Here is a 17,739-nt window from a genome sequence, read left to right as displayed (position 1 = left end):
AATTATTATTATTATTTATTTTGTATTTTTTTATATAGTAAAAACTTCACAGTATGTCCATGAACTGTACAGCTTTTGCACATAATACTTGGTTGGGGCTCCTTTTGTATAAATGACTGATTGCAGCTTTCAGTTCACCTGCATTGTTGGCTCTGGTGACTCTTATCTTCCTCTGACTCCCAATCAGTCTCAGCATACCATGGTTATTAAATCACATCTTGGTTTTTTTGAGTGTGGAGCAGGTGCCAAGTTCTGGTGGAAAATGAGACCAGCATATCCTTAAAGTTTGTCAGTAGAGGAAAGCATGAAGTGCTCCAACATTTCCTGGTAAACAACCACATTTACTTAGGATTTGATTAAAAAGCACAGACTGAATGTGGAAGCTTTTTACAGAACCTCAAGCAACAAGATTCTGGGCCCTTCTGCTCTTTGTCCAAACTTTTACTTTTTGCTCAGTTTACTACATGGAATATGGCACTCTGTGAGCAGCTTGCTTCTTTAGCTATGACCCCTTGTGGCTTACCCTCCTTGTACAGGTGGTCAATGACTGCTGAACATCTGTTAAGGTAGCAGTCTTTATCCCATTTCTAATTTCCTGACAAACTAAGTTTTCTTTTTTTCTTGAGCCCTCATCCTCGAACTAGGACAAACCAGTCAGTGTTATCAGTGCTTGTAGATTTTCAGTTTTGCTCTTTGAAATAAACTTCTGAACTAAATAAACTTTTCAGCGATAATTTGTTTTATTCACATGCACCTTGTCTCTTTCCATCTACTCGGTGCACCATGAAATCTACTTCATCCCCGACTACAACCAGGACTGTGGACCGGACTTACAATTGCTGTTTCACTACAGGCATTTTTCTTCGTTGCGTTTTTGTGCAAACTTGATTGGAAAAAGGCTTCAGCGGAGGTTGGAAACTGAATTACTCTTTTTATTGATGAAAAACATGTTATTGGCTAATCTATTTCATTATTTTTTCCTCTGTCTGATCAGGCTCAAGTCAGAGCAGGAGTTCAGCTCATGGAAGAAAAAGAAACATTTAATCTGGAACAATTAGGTGGGTACAGACAGTTCTCACTGTCCACATTTATTCATTCATAAAAAAAAGACATGTCTGATTTTATTCTCAAAAGCTTAATAACTTGTTCAACATTTAGAGTCAAGTCAGAACCAGATCCAGGTTGGCTTTACTCCAAGCAGAGGTACCAACGAGGAAGAGGGTGTCGTCCAGAGTCCAGGCCGGAGAGAGTTCGCCACCTCCACAGTGGGGGACGTGCTGCCGGTTAAACAGCTGGTCGTACGACGTGGACTGACACTTTTGATCATGATCGTCATCCTTGTGGTTGGAGTCATCAGCAGCAATTTGATAGTCACTCTGTTTTGATGATTTTTCCCTACAGACGATGGTGTGAATCTGGTTCTTGGTGCAACTTACAGAAAGCTGGTTCTGTTCTGTTTGTTTGTATCACCAACAGAACCTTACAGATTGAATGAGGACTTTAAAACAGTAAAAGTGGGACAAAAAGAGAAGTGCCTTGCAAAATAATCAAATCCTGTTGTACTAGTTCAGACTGTGTGACACTGCAAATCCCAAACCTCAGTTATCTAGACTATGCGAATACAAAGAAGCACTTTTTTTGAGAGATGAAAGAAAAACGATTTGTGTTTTTTCAATAAAGGTTTCTGTGCACATGTATTCAGCCCTATATGAGTCACTATAATGTCTAGAACGTTCAGAAGCAGAACTATAAATACTTCATAACATAGCACACTACATATACTTCTGAGAATATTCTGTTCAGACCGTCTGTGTGTCTAGACGATGGTTCTCACTACAGGCCGACTCCAATTTGTCCATTATGGACAAATTGGAGTGTCTGCTCTTATGAATGTTTGGAGAAGGAATTAGAGAAAGGCCTCCTATTTGGGCCTTGGCACCACTGAAAGTCCAGTATCCAGAGAGGTGGCCATGGGCGTAACTACTTTCTGAGATGCGGACACATCATCAGCGCCCCCCCATCCCCTACACACACCCATACTCCCCTCCCACATACAGTTTTCCCTTATTCATGCACTTATAAAATACAGTAATTAAATTCAAACCATCACTTTGGATGTATTTTTTATTTCTTTCCTTGTTACAGAAAGTTTCTGTTTATATCATAGGCTTGTGGTGCATTTCTAAAGAAAAAGATATAAAACTGCAGATATTTCACAACGAGATAACATGCATGGAGAAACCTCCCGAAAGCCTTGTATTGTAGCAGAAAGTACAATGGCCATAGTAAGAAAGGCTTGCAGTATTCAATTATGTCGCATGCACTAATCAGTACATTATTGCGAGCAAGGTAACGCAAAAGAAAAAAAAAATCCCACGTCCCCTAGAGGGCTCCGTACCCTGTTGTCGAGTGCACTATACTAGTGTTTTCCAGCCCTGGTCCTCAAGGCATGTTCCCCTGCTTCAACACACCCCATTCAGATGACTGCAATTCAGAAAAACCCTGTTAATCAGCCATTAAATGAAATCATGTGTGCTGAATCAGGACAACATCTAAAACATGCTGGTCAGTGTGCCTTGAGGACCAGGGTTGGGAAACACTGCACTATACGACGAGCGCGGTCTCAAGCTACCGGTGTGGGATGGGATCCTAATCAGTGTCGTTGTTCTGACTAACTGTGTGCGCATTACCACAAGGTAGGACGGATTAATGGGTAGCACAGATAGTTAGAACACCTCTTCCGTTCCTCTGCTCTTTATAATTTCATACATGCACAAACAACTGTTAGGTACAGAAAATGCCGACTAGAAAAAAAAAATTTGACACATCGTTTTGCGCCCCTTCCAGTGCGGCGCATACCCACTTTTTGCGCCATCACTGATGGCATAAGGAATCACGCCAACATTTTCTGCTGCCGAGGTTGTGGCGATTTAATTTAAAGTCTTTGTTAAAAATGCCATTACACCTGTGACTCTGTGCTGAACTGAGTCAGAAAGGACATCATTTGATGGTTAGGTTTTTAAATATGTTACTTTGTGAGCTTTCGATATTTGGTATTTGAATTCCCCGTTAACTTGACCCCGTCGTGCGCGCTTGAACCCACCATGACAGCAGCAGGGGGTGGCTGGCTCTGAGGACAGTCGTCCACTCACAGCACAGCTCCGGCCCCTCCCGTGACCCTCCTCCGGTAAAACATCCCGCTCACGTTTCCAGGGCTGCCGTCTGACCACCGACACCCGCAGGACAGGAGTCAGTCCAGAGTCGCATCCTTGGTTGGGAGCAAGTCAGCTATGGACGGTCCGGGCAAAGCAGCGGCCACACACACCGAGGGAGTGAAGGTGGACCTGAAAGCAGCTGAAGCTGACCCCGCTGGAGGCTGCGGCTGCTGCCTGAAGAGAATACGGGACTCTGTTCCGCTAAAGTACCGAAATGAGCTTGAAGAGCTGCTCAAACTGGCGGGACCGGTGGTAAGACTCAGAGCGGTATTCGTTCTGTGATTGGTTGGCTGTATAGTCTACTGTGTATATTTCACGTTTGTCTAACGCCATAAATCACAATATTAGCGTTATTAGTTTTGCACATATTTCGACAACTGTGTTTACTTAAGCTGCGATATCAGGACGTGTTAAAATGTTAGGTTCTTTTAAAATATTTCAATTCAACCTTTTCTTTTTACAACGGTTTCATGTTTTTCTTTATTAGAAAAAACTTCAAAATATAAATAAAATTGGGGATCTTCAAAAATGACCAAAAAAGAAAAAAAATAGATGTTTAAATTTTTTTTCTCAAAAGTTTGTCACTCTTTGCAAGTTTTATTCAGCTAGCGAGATGATAAAATATGCTCTTTGGATTGTAAAGGTTCAAAGAGACCGTAGAATGTACATCAACATAGATTAGAACTATGAACGTTCTTGATCTTTTACACTGTTTCTAGCAGATTTTTAGAGTTTTAGTTCAGTTAAATTATATTTAGAGGATCTGTTGCCACATATTATGAACTATGATTATGTCCTTGTATCAAATGAATATGCATTGCTCTAACTCTGCATCAGCTCTGGTTGCATGTTTATGTTCTTCAGAAAGGTGAACTCCCACCTCTGTCTTACTCTTTTGCATATTTTAACAGGTTTTCTTCCAGGATTATCCCTTAAATAGACTGTTTTTCTGTTTTATGAATATGAACAAATGCACAGTTTATAATTTCTAAAATATATTTAACTCAGTCCCACTTTTATTCAAATTTGCATTTGCTCATTTTTATAAATGCACAGTGTTTCTAACTATGTACAGGCGCGTCTCTTATTTTCTTACTTTTTATTATTATTTTCAAGGGTATCTGTCTGCTTCTACTTGCCTGTGACTTTACTGCTGCTGACATACCTGAATTTACCAAAGGGAGGAAAATAAAGGATAATATGTTCCTGATATCTTCTATTAAAAAATATTCCATTGCATCCTCACCATTGAAATTATGATTTCTTTTCTTATCTCATCTTTTCTTTCCTTTCCTTTCCTTTCCTTTTCTTTTCTTTCCTTTTCTTCTCTTTTCCTTTTTTGTGTTTTACCTAATGAGAAATGATGCATTTCTAAGACAACAACAGATTGTTGTGCAGGGAACCTGTTTCTGTTTCCAGATGATACAGAAGAGCATTCTGCTCAGCTACTGCATTCAGGACGTATCTTCAATCATATTTATATAATATAAATATTGCATGCGTATACTATAGATTGTAAGTCAAAAACAGTCCAAGGAAGAAGGAGTAGACTATAAAAAGATTAGGCTGTCCTACAGGGATAAGCGTTGCAACATGTGGTATGACGTGGAAGAGACTGAAGTGAATTCAGGATATTTTATTTCAGGTGAATTCTGCACATATTGCAACAAAAGTTGAGTTGTTCGTAATTGTCATTTCAAACTTATCTAAAATTGAAGATTAAAGACAAATGTAAAATGTGGCAAATTTAAGATGAAATGAATGTGTGCAACCGATTCTCTAACTGTTTGGTTTACGTTTAAAGTGACCTACGTATATTTCAACATTCAACAAAATCTGTTGAGATTTTCATGACTCTTGAGATATTTCTTCATTTTCATTCATTTCATGTGTCTGACATGCACAAGCTCCGATTACATATAAATATGTATTTATATATTTCAGGTCATTTCCCAGCTGATGATCTTTATGATCAGTTTTGTCAGCATGGTGTTCTGCGGCCACCTGGGAAAAACCGAGCTAGCCGGGGTTTCGCTGTCGATTGCGGTAAGGAGACTATCTGGAGTCCTGGTTTCTTTTTTGTTTTGTTTCATCCAACCTTGTATTTAATAACGTGTTGTCTCTACCTTGCATCGTGTATCTTTTTGTTTTTCTGCAGGTGGTTAACGTCACCGGTATTTCCATTGGCACCGGTTTGTCATTAACCTGCGATACGCTCATATCACAGGTACTGTTCTGAGCAGAGGTTGTTCTTTCACTTTATTTACGTAACCGAGTCAGTCCCAGCAGTTACAGCTGGGTTCCCAGGTTTTGAAACGGCTCAGCGGTGAGCGTTTGGATCAAATTAGCTTTACGGGATCTCCCACACCTTTTCTCGTTGCAGCAGTCTTGGTGTTTTTTAGCTGAACGTCTCTCTGCCTGTTTCTCGCAGACCTATGGGAGCGGTAACCTGAAGCGTGTGGGTGTGATTCTCCAGAGGGGGGTTCTGATTCTGCTGCTGGCCTGTTTCCCCTGCTGGGCCGTCCTCATCAACACCGAGCCCCTCCTGCTGGCTGTCAAGCAGAGTCCAGAGATCGCCAGGTCAGCTCTCTGCAGCACCACATGCAGGGTCACATAATGAATCCCTTTAATCAGCACAGCATTAACATTTCTGTTTATTCATTACCTCTACTCTGCAAAGTTTACATAATCTCTTCTGTAACAGAAAAAGTCTGTGGTTCCCAAACCTTTTCCTTCTGACCTCTTGATAAAGCCTAACTGTCACAGCCACTCAAATAATTAAATATTGTGGTTATTTAAAAAAAAGTATTCCATATTTTTTTTTGTTTTCTAGCAAATATTTAATCACAAAACATGCAAATATGTTTATATAATTTTTATGCAAAATCTACAGCTACAATTCGCAAAATTCACATGCAGCAAAACAAACCGATATTCAACCTTGTCACTTATTCTTTGATGACAAATGGAAATTAAAGTCTTGCAACAGGGGGGAATCTAATAAAACATTGGTACAAGATGCCAAATATGTATATTATGGCAGTTCCACAAAAATAATAGATCTCTACAAAAAAAACTATGAAAGAGAATCCACCATGCACAGTTTACCAGTCCATGAAATGTCTTGCATATATAGTTGTATTGAAACACTACCTTTTTTTTCCTGGAGAGGAAACAAGTGGATTTTCTATCACACTTTTTTTTCTTCTAACCTTGCTGGAAATTTATTGCATGCAGCCGTCTGCGAACAGCGAGCTTCTCTAGCAACGACCTTTTGTTGCCGCTCACCCTTATTGTGGAAGGGGTCAGTGGCTGTCTGCAGGAAAGATGTCAAGGGAACCGGTATTCTCCATTATTGCGCGTGCCACGACATAACACTTCTGTTTGAAACACAAATATTGTTTCAATTTCTAAGAAATAAATATTTTGTATTCTGCTCCAAAAATAATCAGAAATAGTGAAGTAGAATAAATCAGTCTGTTATTAATAAAAGCTCATAGCATATGAGTTACTGTTTCAACTAAATTACTGAAAAAGTTGTTTTTTTTTAACAATATTTCAATTTGTTTAGATGTACCTGTCTGCCGTTTTTATCTACAAATGTTGACTTGTTTTGCATATTTGTCACCGTCACTTTTCTGCTCTTTTTTTCCCCACATGAAGACTCTCCCAGATGTATGTGAACATATTCATGCCTGCTTTACCAGTGAGTTTCAGTACTCGGTTCGTTTAACCTTCCCCAACACAAGTTTGTTTCTGAAACTTAAAATACCTTATCTGTTTTTGAGTCACAATCACTAAAGCTTCATCTATTGCAGAGAAGTTGTCCAGTTGCTTAGTCAGTAATCTTAGTGTTTTACTTTTACGTGTCGAAGAAGCTTTAATACAGAGGGTATACACTGTGTTATTTTCTTCAGGCTGCCTTTATGTACCAGCTGCAGGGAAGGTACCTCCAAAACCAGGTACGGTTTACTGAAGCACACAGTCCTAACAAAGCTATTCAAATCAGAGTCTGTTTAATAAAAGTAGCTCTAAGAAGATGTTGTGGTGTTTACAGGGAATTATATGGCCTCAAGTTATAACTGGAGCAATCGGAAATGTCCTGAACGCAATAATCAACTATGTGTTCCTGTATCCTCTGGATATGGGTGTTGCGTAAGTTTTTGCAAAACTTCAATCAGTTCTATCAAACTTGGTTGGGCTTCTTTGTCATGCTAATATCTTTTTTTATTTTGTATCTTCCAGTGGGTCTGCAGCAGCTAATGCTATCTCCCAGTATGTGCTGGCTGTGGTTTTGTTTGCTTACATCTGCCTGAAGGGTCTCCATAAGGCTACATGGGGAGGTCAGTTTATAAATGCTTTTTTGGGGGGACAATAAAAAGGCAGATTTTTTTTTTTTTTTTGTAGAACAAAAGTTTATTTTTGGCCTTTTCTGACAGGATCTTTTTTTACATGTTTGCAGTGTTCAATAGATAAAGTATAAAAATGAACAATTTATTATTTCTTTAAACAGTGGCTTTCCTATAGCCACCCTTCAAGAAACAATAAATATTTGATGTGCAGAACTAATACATAGTGGCGTTTATAATGAGATTAAATCATAAGTGGACTCATGTAACCAATTACGTGACTTTTGAACACCACTTGATACATAGGATTATCTTTTTTGAAACCCATGTATCATATTCTACCTTACAGTGGTGTGATACTTTGTCTTCTTCGGTCATGTTGAGGTTTGTGTTTGCAATCTGACAAAATGTGAAAATATAGTTTATAAACATTTTTCAAGAGCCTGATAATCCATTGATTAGTCCATTTTTCAAACGTCTAAATGAAAGGTTTTGACCCTCAGGCTGGTCGCTGGACTGCCTCCAGGAGTGGAGCTCATTCATCCAGCTGGCCATCCCCAGCATGCTGATGCTCTGTCTGGAGTGGTGGATCTTCGAAGTGGGAGGATTCCTGGCCGGAGTGATCAGTGAAGTCGAGCTGGGAGCAAACTCCGTCATATACGAGCTGGGGATTATTGCTTACATGGTAACTCCTCCAGGACTGTTCCCCAGTTCTGAAGTTTCTCTCATTTCAGTTTCATAGTAAATTAAAACATAGCTGAATGAAAGTGCACATCTTCTTCTTCCAACAGTTTCCTTTAGGATTCTCTGCTGCTGCTAGTGTTCGTGTTGGAAATGCTCTTGGTGCTGGGAACATTGAACAGGCCAAGCTATCCTGCAAAGTCCCCATTGTCTGTGCATGTAAGAAAAGCTTCCAATACACGCACATTTCACTCACCTCTGTTACATACAGTGTGTAAAATAACCACTAAACACTGAACCAGATTTCTAAATAAATAAATATGTATGCTAAGGCAAGTAAATTCTCACCAGATGTCAGTAACAACCCATCCAATGCACACATGCGATGACGTCAAACCACAGATGTCGATAAATTAATACATTTTTAATTTCAGTTAGATGGCCGTTTGCATGACTTTTTGTTTTAACATGTAAAAATTTTACTTAATAAAGTATAACTTATTAATAGCCTTATTTAAATCAAATGTGTTTTAGTCCATTTATTCAGGTGCAAAGCAAATTGTAAAATGATCCATTTCAACCATTTTTAGTTAAAAATAAAACATTTAGGGGCAGAAAAATAAATCAAGCATCGTAGTTTTATTTGCTTGGAACATAAAAACAGTAAAATATTGTAACATTGCCAGTTTAAATTTCAGAATAAATTACAGAAGCATACGTTTCTCAACCTCCACAGGCATCTGAAATCAAAAAGTTTCATTTAATTCCTTTAATTATACATGTCTCAATAAGTTTACTATTGAAATTACCACTCTGCTCAATATGAACGATTGGTTTTACTTGAAGGGACTGAAGCAAAATGCTGAGAATCTTAAACCAGGAAGAAGTGTTTAACATAAAACTACACATAGTTCAGGCTCCATTGCTTTCCTCTCTACCATTCCGTTTTTTTTAAAGATAGATGTCTGTCATGGTGATTTGATTAGGGAATGGTTTAAGCCCGTGTGTCTCCTGCAGCGGAGACTCACCTTTTATTACTCAACTGTATCATTCCGGTTATACTCATAACCGTTTTGTTTTTTTTTTGTTTTTTTTATGCAGCATGTTTCCAATAACAGTCATCAATAAAATTCTGTATTCAATTTCCTTCCTTAAATGTCTTACGCTTTAGTTATTCCTATTTTATAAGTCTACAAAATACAACTGTAGCTTGAACTGTGGTGAAAATGTATCATAATACCATCTCACAGAGGTCAGCTGAACATTTAATGAGTTATATTCTTTTTTTGTTTTTTCCCTTGTGATTTTAATCTACAAACTTTTAATTCAAAGTTGTCTTTCGTTTATTTGGTGTTTTTCAGTCATAATCTCATGTGTTGTCGGAGCGATTTTTGGTTCCTGCAAAGACATCATTGGGTACATTTTCACCTCGGATGAGTAAGTGAAAGCTATTTAGCCTTTATCCCGTAAAACTTGCCTGACTATTTAAAGATTTACAGAAGCCAGTACACTCCATGCCATGCTAAATGTCAAATTTGTTGTTGGTGATGCCAAATTAAACGGAGCTAAAATAATTACTCAACTCATCTTTTTTGGTTTTATTCACCTTGCTGATGTGTCGGGACTTCAAGTGTTTCATTTACTACACACAACATTAATATTTTTCACTGTCCAAAAGATTTTGCTCCTTTTGATCTGAGTCCATTTATCAGATTTTCTGCTTTTTTTGACATGTTTTTACATATAAACTCATAAACCGTATGTTTGTTTTTTTGTTGTTGTTTTTTTCTTCCTGTAGGGAGATTTTGTTGAGAGTTTCTGACGTCATGGTCATCTTTTGCTTCACACATCTGTGCGATGCTGTCGCGGTAAGTGGTAGCTTTACTGCAGAATTTCAAACTAGTATTTGCATGTGAAAAATGTGACTTGACCCAAATCACCATTTCCTCCTGGAAGGGTGTTACTGGAGGTATCCTCAGAGGAGCCGGTAAACAGCTGATTGGTGCCCTGTGTAACCTGGTGGGCTTCTACTTCATCGGTTTCCCCATTGGCGTTTCCCTGATGTTTGCAGCCAAGATGGGGATTATAGGTAAGAATCAATTGCTGTGTGCTGTATTGGAATGAACCGTTAACCTTCAGCTCAGCGCAAACTCTGTTGTCTTCTCTCCTTAATAGGGCTGTGGACGGGATTTACAGTTTGCGTGTTGATGCAGTCGATTTTCTTCATCATATATCTGTCCAAGCTTAACTGGGAGAAGGCTGTAAAAGAGGTGATTAAAAGATTTACCCAATTAATCTGCAGCCATATAATTAGATAACAACATGGGTTTGATTCTATCTTCCCTAGAGAGTGATTGTGTGGAGCAATCATCTGTATATTATTAAACAGCTGCGCACAGCACGGCCCATTCAAATCTCATTCTCTGTCATGTAACACAGAGCTGCAGAGTTTGGCTACCTGTGCAATAAATTAAACTTTTCTCCTGGCGCTGTCTGCACATGATGGCAAAAGGAGTGCAAAGGAAAAATGCACACAACATCCAAAATATATGTATTTTTTTACTTGTCGCTGTGAGATGATTACAGCAAGGCTCTGAGGAATTGTGTTGCCTCCTCTGATCATTTTTGTCCTCTGCACTGCTCACCACTGAAGGCCAGGGCTTCTCTTAGATAAAGATGGTAGTTCACAAAAAAAGAGCATTTTACATTGAAACTATAAGCTTAAAAATTTCTTGGCTTTCCTTGGTTACTAGCCTGGTCATTGCCTTCCTGCGTTATTCCGTTCGATTCAGTTCAGGTATGAAGCTGTTCAGTCTGTGTCGGCCACGATTCCAAATATTGAATATTGTTAATATTAACGGCCATCTCGTTCAGCTCAGTACTTCTCTCTTATCAAAGAAGGGCGGTTGTTTATAATGCAGGCATTTTCCGTTGAGCTTCATAATGTCAAACTGACTCATCAAAACAAGTCACAGTCAAACGTTAGCAATTGGGTAACATTTCAAATTTCAACAGAGCCCACGTCTCCGGCAGGTAATCGTTTCTAGTTAGGTGGGAGTCCAGACCCTATGTACAAAGCAAACCGTAGTGCAAATGAGTTGTTTTCACCAGCCTACTAGGTTTCCTCGATACTAGACTGCAAGCCTGAGCATGGAGCATGTATTTGTTGGCATGGCATGAACATTGCAGTATGTTTGTCTTATCAGCTCTGTGAAATATTTTGTTATTAGCACAAGAGGAGGATGATCATTCCTCTCTGATTTCATCATCAGACCCATGCCAGTCAATTTCAGCCCAAGAAATGCTGATGATGATAATGAAGTACCACAATAACTCCACAGACGTTCTGTACATTCTCAAAACTGCCTGTGAAGCCAGTGAGGCATAGGAAGGACACCGTAGAAATGCTCTTTCAGATTCTCAAGATACCATCCACATTCTGTCAAGATGCAGTCTTGATCAGCCGTTAGGGTGCGCTAGAGAGAGTGAACAGACAACTCTTGGAGGATTAAGCTGCACAGATGTGTGCAAAGCTTGCAGCATAAAAATATTTATAAGAAAGCTATTTAAAAATATGATCCACACTTTTAACAAAAGCTTTGTGTCTTCGCTCAGGCTCTTGTGAGGGCAGGAGTGCAGAGCAAAGAAGAAAAAGATATGACCAAGATGGAAAATTCAGGTGAGTTGGAAAACACAAATCTTATCACCACTTTTCTAAGTTCGAGAGTCTGATGTGTGGTGTTGGTTTTTGTTGGACTGTCCTTTGAGCAAAAATAACGTGGAAATAATAATGTTTATACTTACAATGTCAATAGGAAGGGCCAGTTTTTGCACTTTTCCTGTCTGGTTTTATGCAATGTGCGGTTGGAATTTCCGCTGCTAAAAGACACTTCAAGTAGAAATTACATTCAGCTGCATATACGTCTTCAGGAAGATGTTGGTATCATATGATTGAACCACACTGTATGTGGTAAAGTTTTTCAAATGTTAAGCAAGCATTGGCTGTCGAACTTGTTATCCTGCCTGCTACATTGTTAAACCCAACTTCCTGGCAGAGCGCCACCTCTCTCAGTGAAATTTATTATAAATGTAAAATTTTAAACATATTTCATTCAAATGTATTCAGTCGGGAAATCGGAAAGGTGTTGGTTTTTTTTCTTTAATCTGACCTACTGAAAATAAAAGCTGTGCAATTTTTAGTAAATTTACTGTAGCTGGTGTACCCTAAACGCTGGGGATTAAATAAGTCCTTTACAGTTATTTAGGCCAAAATCGTGGCCTAAATTTTATGCTTACACTTCTTAAGTAAATGGAGACAGTATCTATGTAGCTCTTTTCTAGTGATACGCTGTCACCCGAAGTGCTTTTGCATTCAAACCACAATTACCAAGCCACACTCAAACTTCTCCTTCCCTGCTACAATGATTGTTAGGCACATGGTGGCTAATTTTCACATTATTGCTCTTCCCATTTGAATATTTCTTTACAAATATGTAAATATCTTCAGGGATATTCTAGGATTTACTTTACTAACTCAGGAAAAAAATAAACAAAATAATCTGGTGGTTTCATGCAGAACTTTTGGGGGTAAAAACTAGAGATGTGTGTGGCACAACATCTCAGTATTGACCCAGTTATATCCATCAAGGAATCATTTTGCACCCACTTTGATAGCTGACAAGTTAAGCTGGGTTTCTTTGTGGGGAGCAGGAGATCTCTCATAGCTATTTTGATTTATAGAGTCATACATTTTTATTTCAACTGGTCCAAACATGTATAAGAGAATAAATTTGAGGTTTGAACATTTTTAGGGCCATTTCTGTCTTGTGGAAATGCTTGATTACAAATATAGATTTACTAATATAGAAAGGATCAAGTCAATGGGTTTCTTTACAGGTAAAAAAAAACATAATTAGAAAGGGACACAATTTCAACGTGTAGGTGGTGCAAATCCTCAAAGAAGAGAATTGAGCCCATAAAATGATCAATCTAGCACATTTTATAAGTGATTTCAGACTTGTTTCTTTGAACTTGTGTCCTAGTATAAAATCTCTAAACCTGAAAAACTACATCTAAATTTCAGCCTGTAACCAGAGCCAGGCTGGTGCTGCAGCATCTCGTGACGAGGAGGACCATGCGTACCAGGAGGCCCATCTTCCAGAGCAGAGTAAACCCACCACCACGGTGGGGGACGTCCTGTCGGGGACTCAGCTGGTTTTACGGCGAGGGCTGGCGGTGCTGGTCATGTTCATCATCCTCGCTGCAGGAATTGTGGCCTCGCACTTCCTCACTAAAATGCTGAAGTGATCCCTCCTAACGGAGTCAAATTCATGACCGTTGGGGTCTGGTGGGACAAAGGTTTAGCTGAATCTCATTTTGGTTAAAATGGCCTCACTTTCTCTTGTGAACATCTCAGTCACATGCTGAACAAATGTAAGTGGGGCCAAACCAAACCAAACTCATTTTAGAAACATCAGACAACTGTTTGCTGCTTTACTAGCCTTAAAATGTTTCAGTAAAAGCTGGTCTTTAACATTAATGAATGATAAGTCTCCAACATGTACTTGAATTTATATTTTTAATTTTATAAATTTGTTCTACAATTGTATTTTAAATTACGTGGTATGGAAGATGAGAGAGCTTAATGCTGCTGAAGTTTGAGGTTGGTGCCCTGGATTGTAGTTTACTTACTCTGGAACGTGTTAAAGATTTGGTGGACTATCAGTGCTGCTGTCATACCAAAGTCGCTTAAAAAGCTAAAAATTTGCTATGCAAAGCAACTGTGCATTTAAAGAATGTGAAATCATTTAGGACACTAAAAGGTTAAATAAGGTAGTACACCCTCACTGCCCAGTTGAAGCCATGTTTATGAGTAGCAGCTTTGACAAGTTTTAATTATCACACTCCACACAGGCTGTAAGGCATTGATAGAACCAGCAGTGTCTGACAGCAGAGCACGTCGATAAAATACAACCAAAGATGGGAATAAAGCATGTAACACAAACATGACTCGATATACTGTAAACCTAACACAAAGAGCGCCTTAACTGACGAGCATTGTTTATAAATGTATACTGTGATGATTAGCTTGATGCAAATACTTCCTTTGCAAAAATGAGACACTGTACAAAAAAATAATACAATGTCTAGAAGGAATTTCATCTCTTGTCCATCTCTTCAGGTGACTTCAATGATTTTTTAAAATCAGATTTAGTGCTGAGTTCTGACTTAGCCATTCAAAAAATGAACATTTTCTTCTGGTAAATTAGTTGTAGATATCTCAGCTGTATCTTCAGCTGTCCAGTAGACACCTGAATATTCTTGATCAAATCAGTCTGGTATTTGGAAATGATCCAAATTTTATTCTTCTTGACAACATTCATCATCTCATCTAATCGAAAAATAATCCCAAAGCCTGATGCTGCCACCCCCATGTTTCACTATGGGTCTGGTGTTCATTTCGTATGATGCATATTGTGATTTGTGTCATGATACCTTTTAGAATTAAGCCCCAGAATGTTAACTTATCAGTCAAACCTGTATGTTTTCTTTGGAGGAAAAGGTTTTATTCTGTTAACCTTTCTTCTTAGTCTAGACATATTAAGAATACATATTGTTTTCACATGTAGAACAAAGTAAGTAGTTACCAGAAACCTCTAGTTACATCAGTGTTCCTCTCTCTATGTTTGTTTTATGTATTTTTATCTTGGATAATGACTGGGCTAATATATGTATTTTTCTTGAATTATGATGTCTTTACTGTGCAATTATGTTATTAATACAATGTTAAATTATTTTGTACCCTTCTCCTGACTGATATCTTTCTAGAGTACAACCTTTTATAACCTTCCTAGAAATTATGGCTTCAACTAAAGCAAAAAACTTTATTTTGAATTTTTTTAATTCACTGTACTATACCCAAGAAAACTGAATGCTGAAATTCAAGTGAAGATTTCTCAACAAAATATTAGCTTAACAATGTGGAGACTTGTTCATCGGTTATTGCAACCATTTTATATTATTTTTACCAAAGGAATTGCTTCCTTTTTTTAGCTGAACTGTACAAAATAAATGACACATTCAAAGTGGAAAAAGTTCAAAGTGATTTTTCATTGTTGTCGTTTTTTTTAAGTTTACTAAAATCTGTCTTTTTAATAATTCTTCACACTTTCGAGATCCACAGTACAAGTTCAAGAGACACTGCATTAACTAAAAACACAGTGGCGTCTGTTTCTTGGCTTGTTTGGTAACCATAGGAACCTGCTTGACCCTCAAAGTTCTGCTTTGAAGTACAAATATCTCTATTGGTACGTAAAAGTCAGACAGTCAGTCATTAACCAACTGCAAGACGGCAAAGTGTCGTGCGGTACACAGAGTTACTGTTTACCTGGGGGTAAATATATTCATATTGCATATAAAATAACTGTTCATTGCATTTTTTGAAACGCAACCCTAAAGGTTTTGATATTTGTCTTTTTCTACATCAAGTAAATAGTGTTAGTGATTCTATGCCCATATTAAGAGCTTAATATTTTAACCATTTTTATAAAAATCTTTAACTACAGTTAAGTTTGTCTGGCCTAAAGCAGAGGAAAGCACATTTTCCACTAAGATCCTACATTTGACATTCTTTCCTACAAACAATTCTTGCAATTGTCACACCTTGAAAAACACAGACAAATCATAGAAAAATGTCTCCACATGCATTAAAAGTAAAAAAAAAAAATACAATCCTGTTCTCCACTGACGCTGTTATTAAAGTCAGATCAAATTTTCTAGAAGCTTATCATGGATCATATATCCCCTGGGACAATATAACAGGGATCATCAATTTTAAAACGGGGATATTTTTCATTTTTGCCTTAATAAGGCAGCTGCTCAACCACATCTACAGTTCCAGCTTCTGTTCATCTTTATCGTTATCTTCTTCTTTAAATGGTTCCTGTCAGAGTTTCTGAGGTTTGAATTTTTCAGTGATTCTGACAGTTGAAGTGTATTTTCATTTCTAAGAATTCTTCAGATTGAAAGCCTCGTGCCTTGACTTGTCTCTGGAATCTCTGACAGCAACAGATTACATTTCCATTTTAAAGGCTTCTTTAAACCACTTCAGTGTTTTTACTTATTTCTACAGTTCTCTGCTTCACTCCAGAATTTTCACCTATTTTTTTATTCTAGATTATTTTTGTCTGATTTTGTCTTATAATGTAACGCTTAAATTTTACTGTAATTACTTTAACATACAATTTGTGATTTAAAAAAACACATTTTCTTTTGATTCATAAAATAGTTTGAATGCCATTCTATATGTACTTATCTGTTTTATTGTTGTCTTCATAGACATATAATCATCTTTTGAACCTGCTGCTAAGGGTCTGAAAGGAAAATTATTGATTTGTGGTTTGTATTGTTTGTTTGGTTTTTGTTAATATTGCTCTATGTAGTTGGGTATTTGCCAAAGGTTTTCCTAAAGTAACCATAAATCAAACCTGGTTGTAACAGCTGTTGAGGAAAGACCAAACAAAATCAGACCAAGTTCTGTTCAACTAAAATCGGATTACCTGCATGCTGTAACAGTTTCTGTCCAGTAGAGAGCACTGTGGCTTTGCAAATGGATATCTTCTCCCTAAGAAGTTTCAGAAGCTGCTGTAACTTGATCATTGTCAAATGTATTCAATTTTCACATGTTAAGACATCATCCTGCTAAGAAAAAAATATGCACTTCTGCTCGTTGTCTACTTAATCAAAATGGGAAAGTAGTTTATCTATTTTTGTGATATAAACCAACTAAATGTAAAGTGTATCATTGTGAAAAACAAGGATGCATGGAAAATCTGGAAAGCATGGCATGCATTTGTTTTTAGGCCCTTTCACTGTACCAAAAAAAAAAAAAAAAAACACTGCCTTGAGAGTCACTCTGTCTGCAAATATTATCAACTTGTGTAATTTAATCTCAGTATAAATCCAGGTGGGTGTTCTTTGAGGATCTCAGAGGTTTGTCAGAAAAGTGATTTAGATGATAGAATATTCTAAGATAAGAAAAATCCAAAGAAAAATATGCAATAAATTTAATGCTGCCTTTTAAACTGTCACCAAATATCTTAAATGACAAAGGCATGGTTCTTATCAGCTAACATTTATCACATTCCAGACAGGCAGGAGTGGACGATTGCATTTCACATTCTGTTTTATTAAAGTGTAATGTGTCATCAAGAGTTCTAGCTGTTTAACTACAGAAATTGGAGGAAACAAATTTTTTTTGACCTTCTTGTATCACAACAGGCTAAAAGTTAGTTATCTGCTAATTTACTATTAAGAGCTACACATCTGATTAACCCCAGAGCTGAATGAATGACAAATAAATGTTATATAGCTTAACAAACAATGGGATATTTCTTAAGAGACAGTAAAACCAACCATAATTTCGCAGAAATAGCTTTAAAAAGTTTTTATAAAACCTCTAGGTATCTTGAACAATTCACATGGAAGCCAGACTC

At 37.6% G+C, this 17,739-nt stretch overlaps 2 protein-coding genes across 5 annotated transcripts in view; both read left to right on the top strand.

The window, feature by feature from the left end:
• Positions 1 to 1,697, top strand: part of LOC103463757 (multidrug and toxin extrusion protein 1-like) — a 7,787-nt gene extending 6,090 nt beyond the window's left edge. For 2 of the 4 annotated variants that reach the window (XM_017309001.1, XM_008407333.2), the window contains exons 14-16: positions 816 to 910; positions 995 to 1,058; positions 1,153 to 1,697. In XM_017309001.1, the coding sequence (XP_017164490.1) occupies positions 816 to 910; positions 995 to 1,058; positions 1,153 to 1,385 (392 nt within the window). In that variant the 3' untranslated portion in view covers positions 1,386 to 1,697. Of the gene's footprint in view, positions 1 to 815; positions 911 to 994; positions 1,059 to 1,134 lie in introns of all 4 variants that reach the window. The other 2 variants (XM_017308967.1, XM_008407341.2) reach the window with 2 other exon arrangements.
• Positions 1,698 to 2,564: 867 nt separating this feature from the next.
• LOC103463772 (multidrug and toxin extrusion protein 1-like) lies at positions 2,565 to 15,004 on the top strand. Its single transcript, XM_008407362.2, has 17 exons — positions 2,565 to 2,696; positions 3,214 to 3,467; positions 5,160 to 5,261; positions 5,374 to 5,442; positions 5,647 to 5,795; positions 6,879 to 6,921; positions 7,133 to 7,177; positions 7,273 to 7,370; positions 7,461 to 7,558; positions 8,068 to 8,249; positions 8,356 to 8,464; positions 9,607 to 9,682; positions 10,044 to 10,113; positions 10,202 to 10,334; positions 10,421 to 10,515; positions 11,861 to 11,924; positions 13,329 to 15,004. Exons 2-17 carry the CDS (start codon positions 3,291 to 3,293, stop codon positions 13,550 to 13,552), a joined length of 1,734 nt encoding a protein of 577 aa, XP_008405584.1. The 5' UTR covers positions 2,565 to 2,696; positions 3,214 to 3,290; the 3' UTR covers positions 13,553 to 15,004.
• The last annotated feature ends 2,735 nt before the right edge of the window (positions 15,005 to 17,739 follow it).

This window comes from Poecilia reticulata, linkage group LG1 (assembly GCF_000633615.1).
Source record: "Poecilia reticulata strain Guanapo linkage group LG1, Guppy_female_1.0+MT, whole genome shotgun sequence".
Lineage (NCBI taxonomy): Eukaryota > Metazoa > Chordata > Actinopteri > Cyprinodontiformes > Poeciliidae > Poecilia > Poecilia reticulata.
The sequence above is the reverse complement of the archived record's forward strand: the minus strand, read 5'-3'. Positions and strand labels throughout refer to the sequence as shown.

What these genes read in the sequence shown, in the direction of transcription:
- LOC103463772 (XM_008407362.2), top strand. Translation starts at nt 3,291, where the DNA reads ATGGACGGTCCGGGCAAAGCAGCGGCCACACACACCGAGGGAGTGAAG. An exon ending in CAGAGTCCAGAGATCGCCAG is followed by an intron (nt 5,796 to 6,878) that starts GTCAGCTCTCTG and finishes CCCCACATGAAG; the next exon opens with ACTCTCCCAGATGTATGTGA. An exon ending in AGTCCCCATTGTCTGTGCAT is followed by an intron (nt 8,465 to 9,606) that starts GTAAGAAAAGCT and finishes GGTGTTTTTCAG; the next exon opens with TCATAATCTCATGTGTTGTC.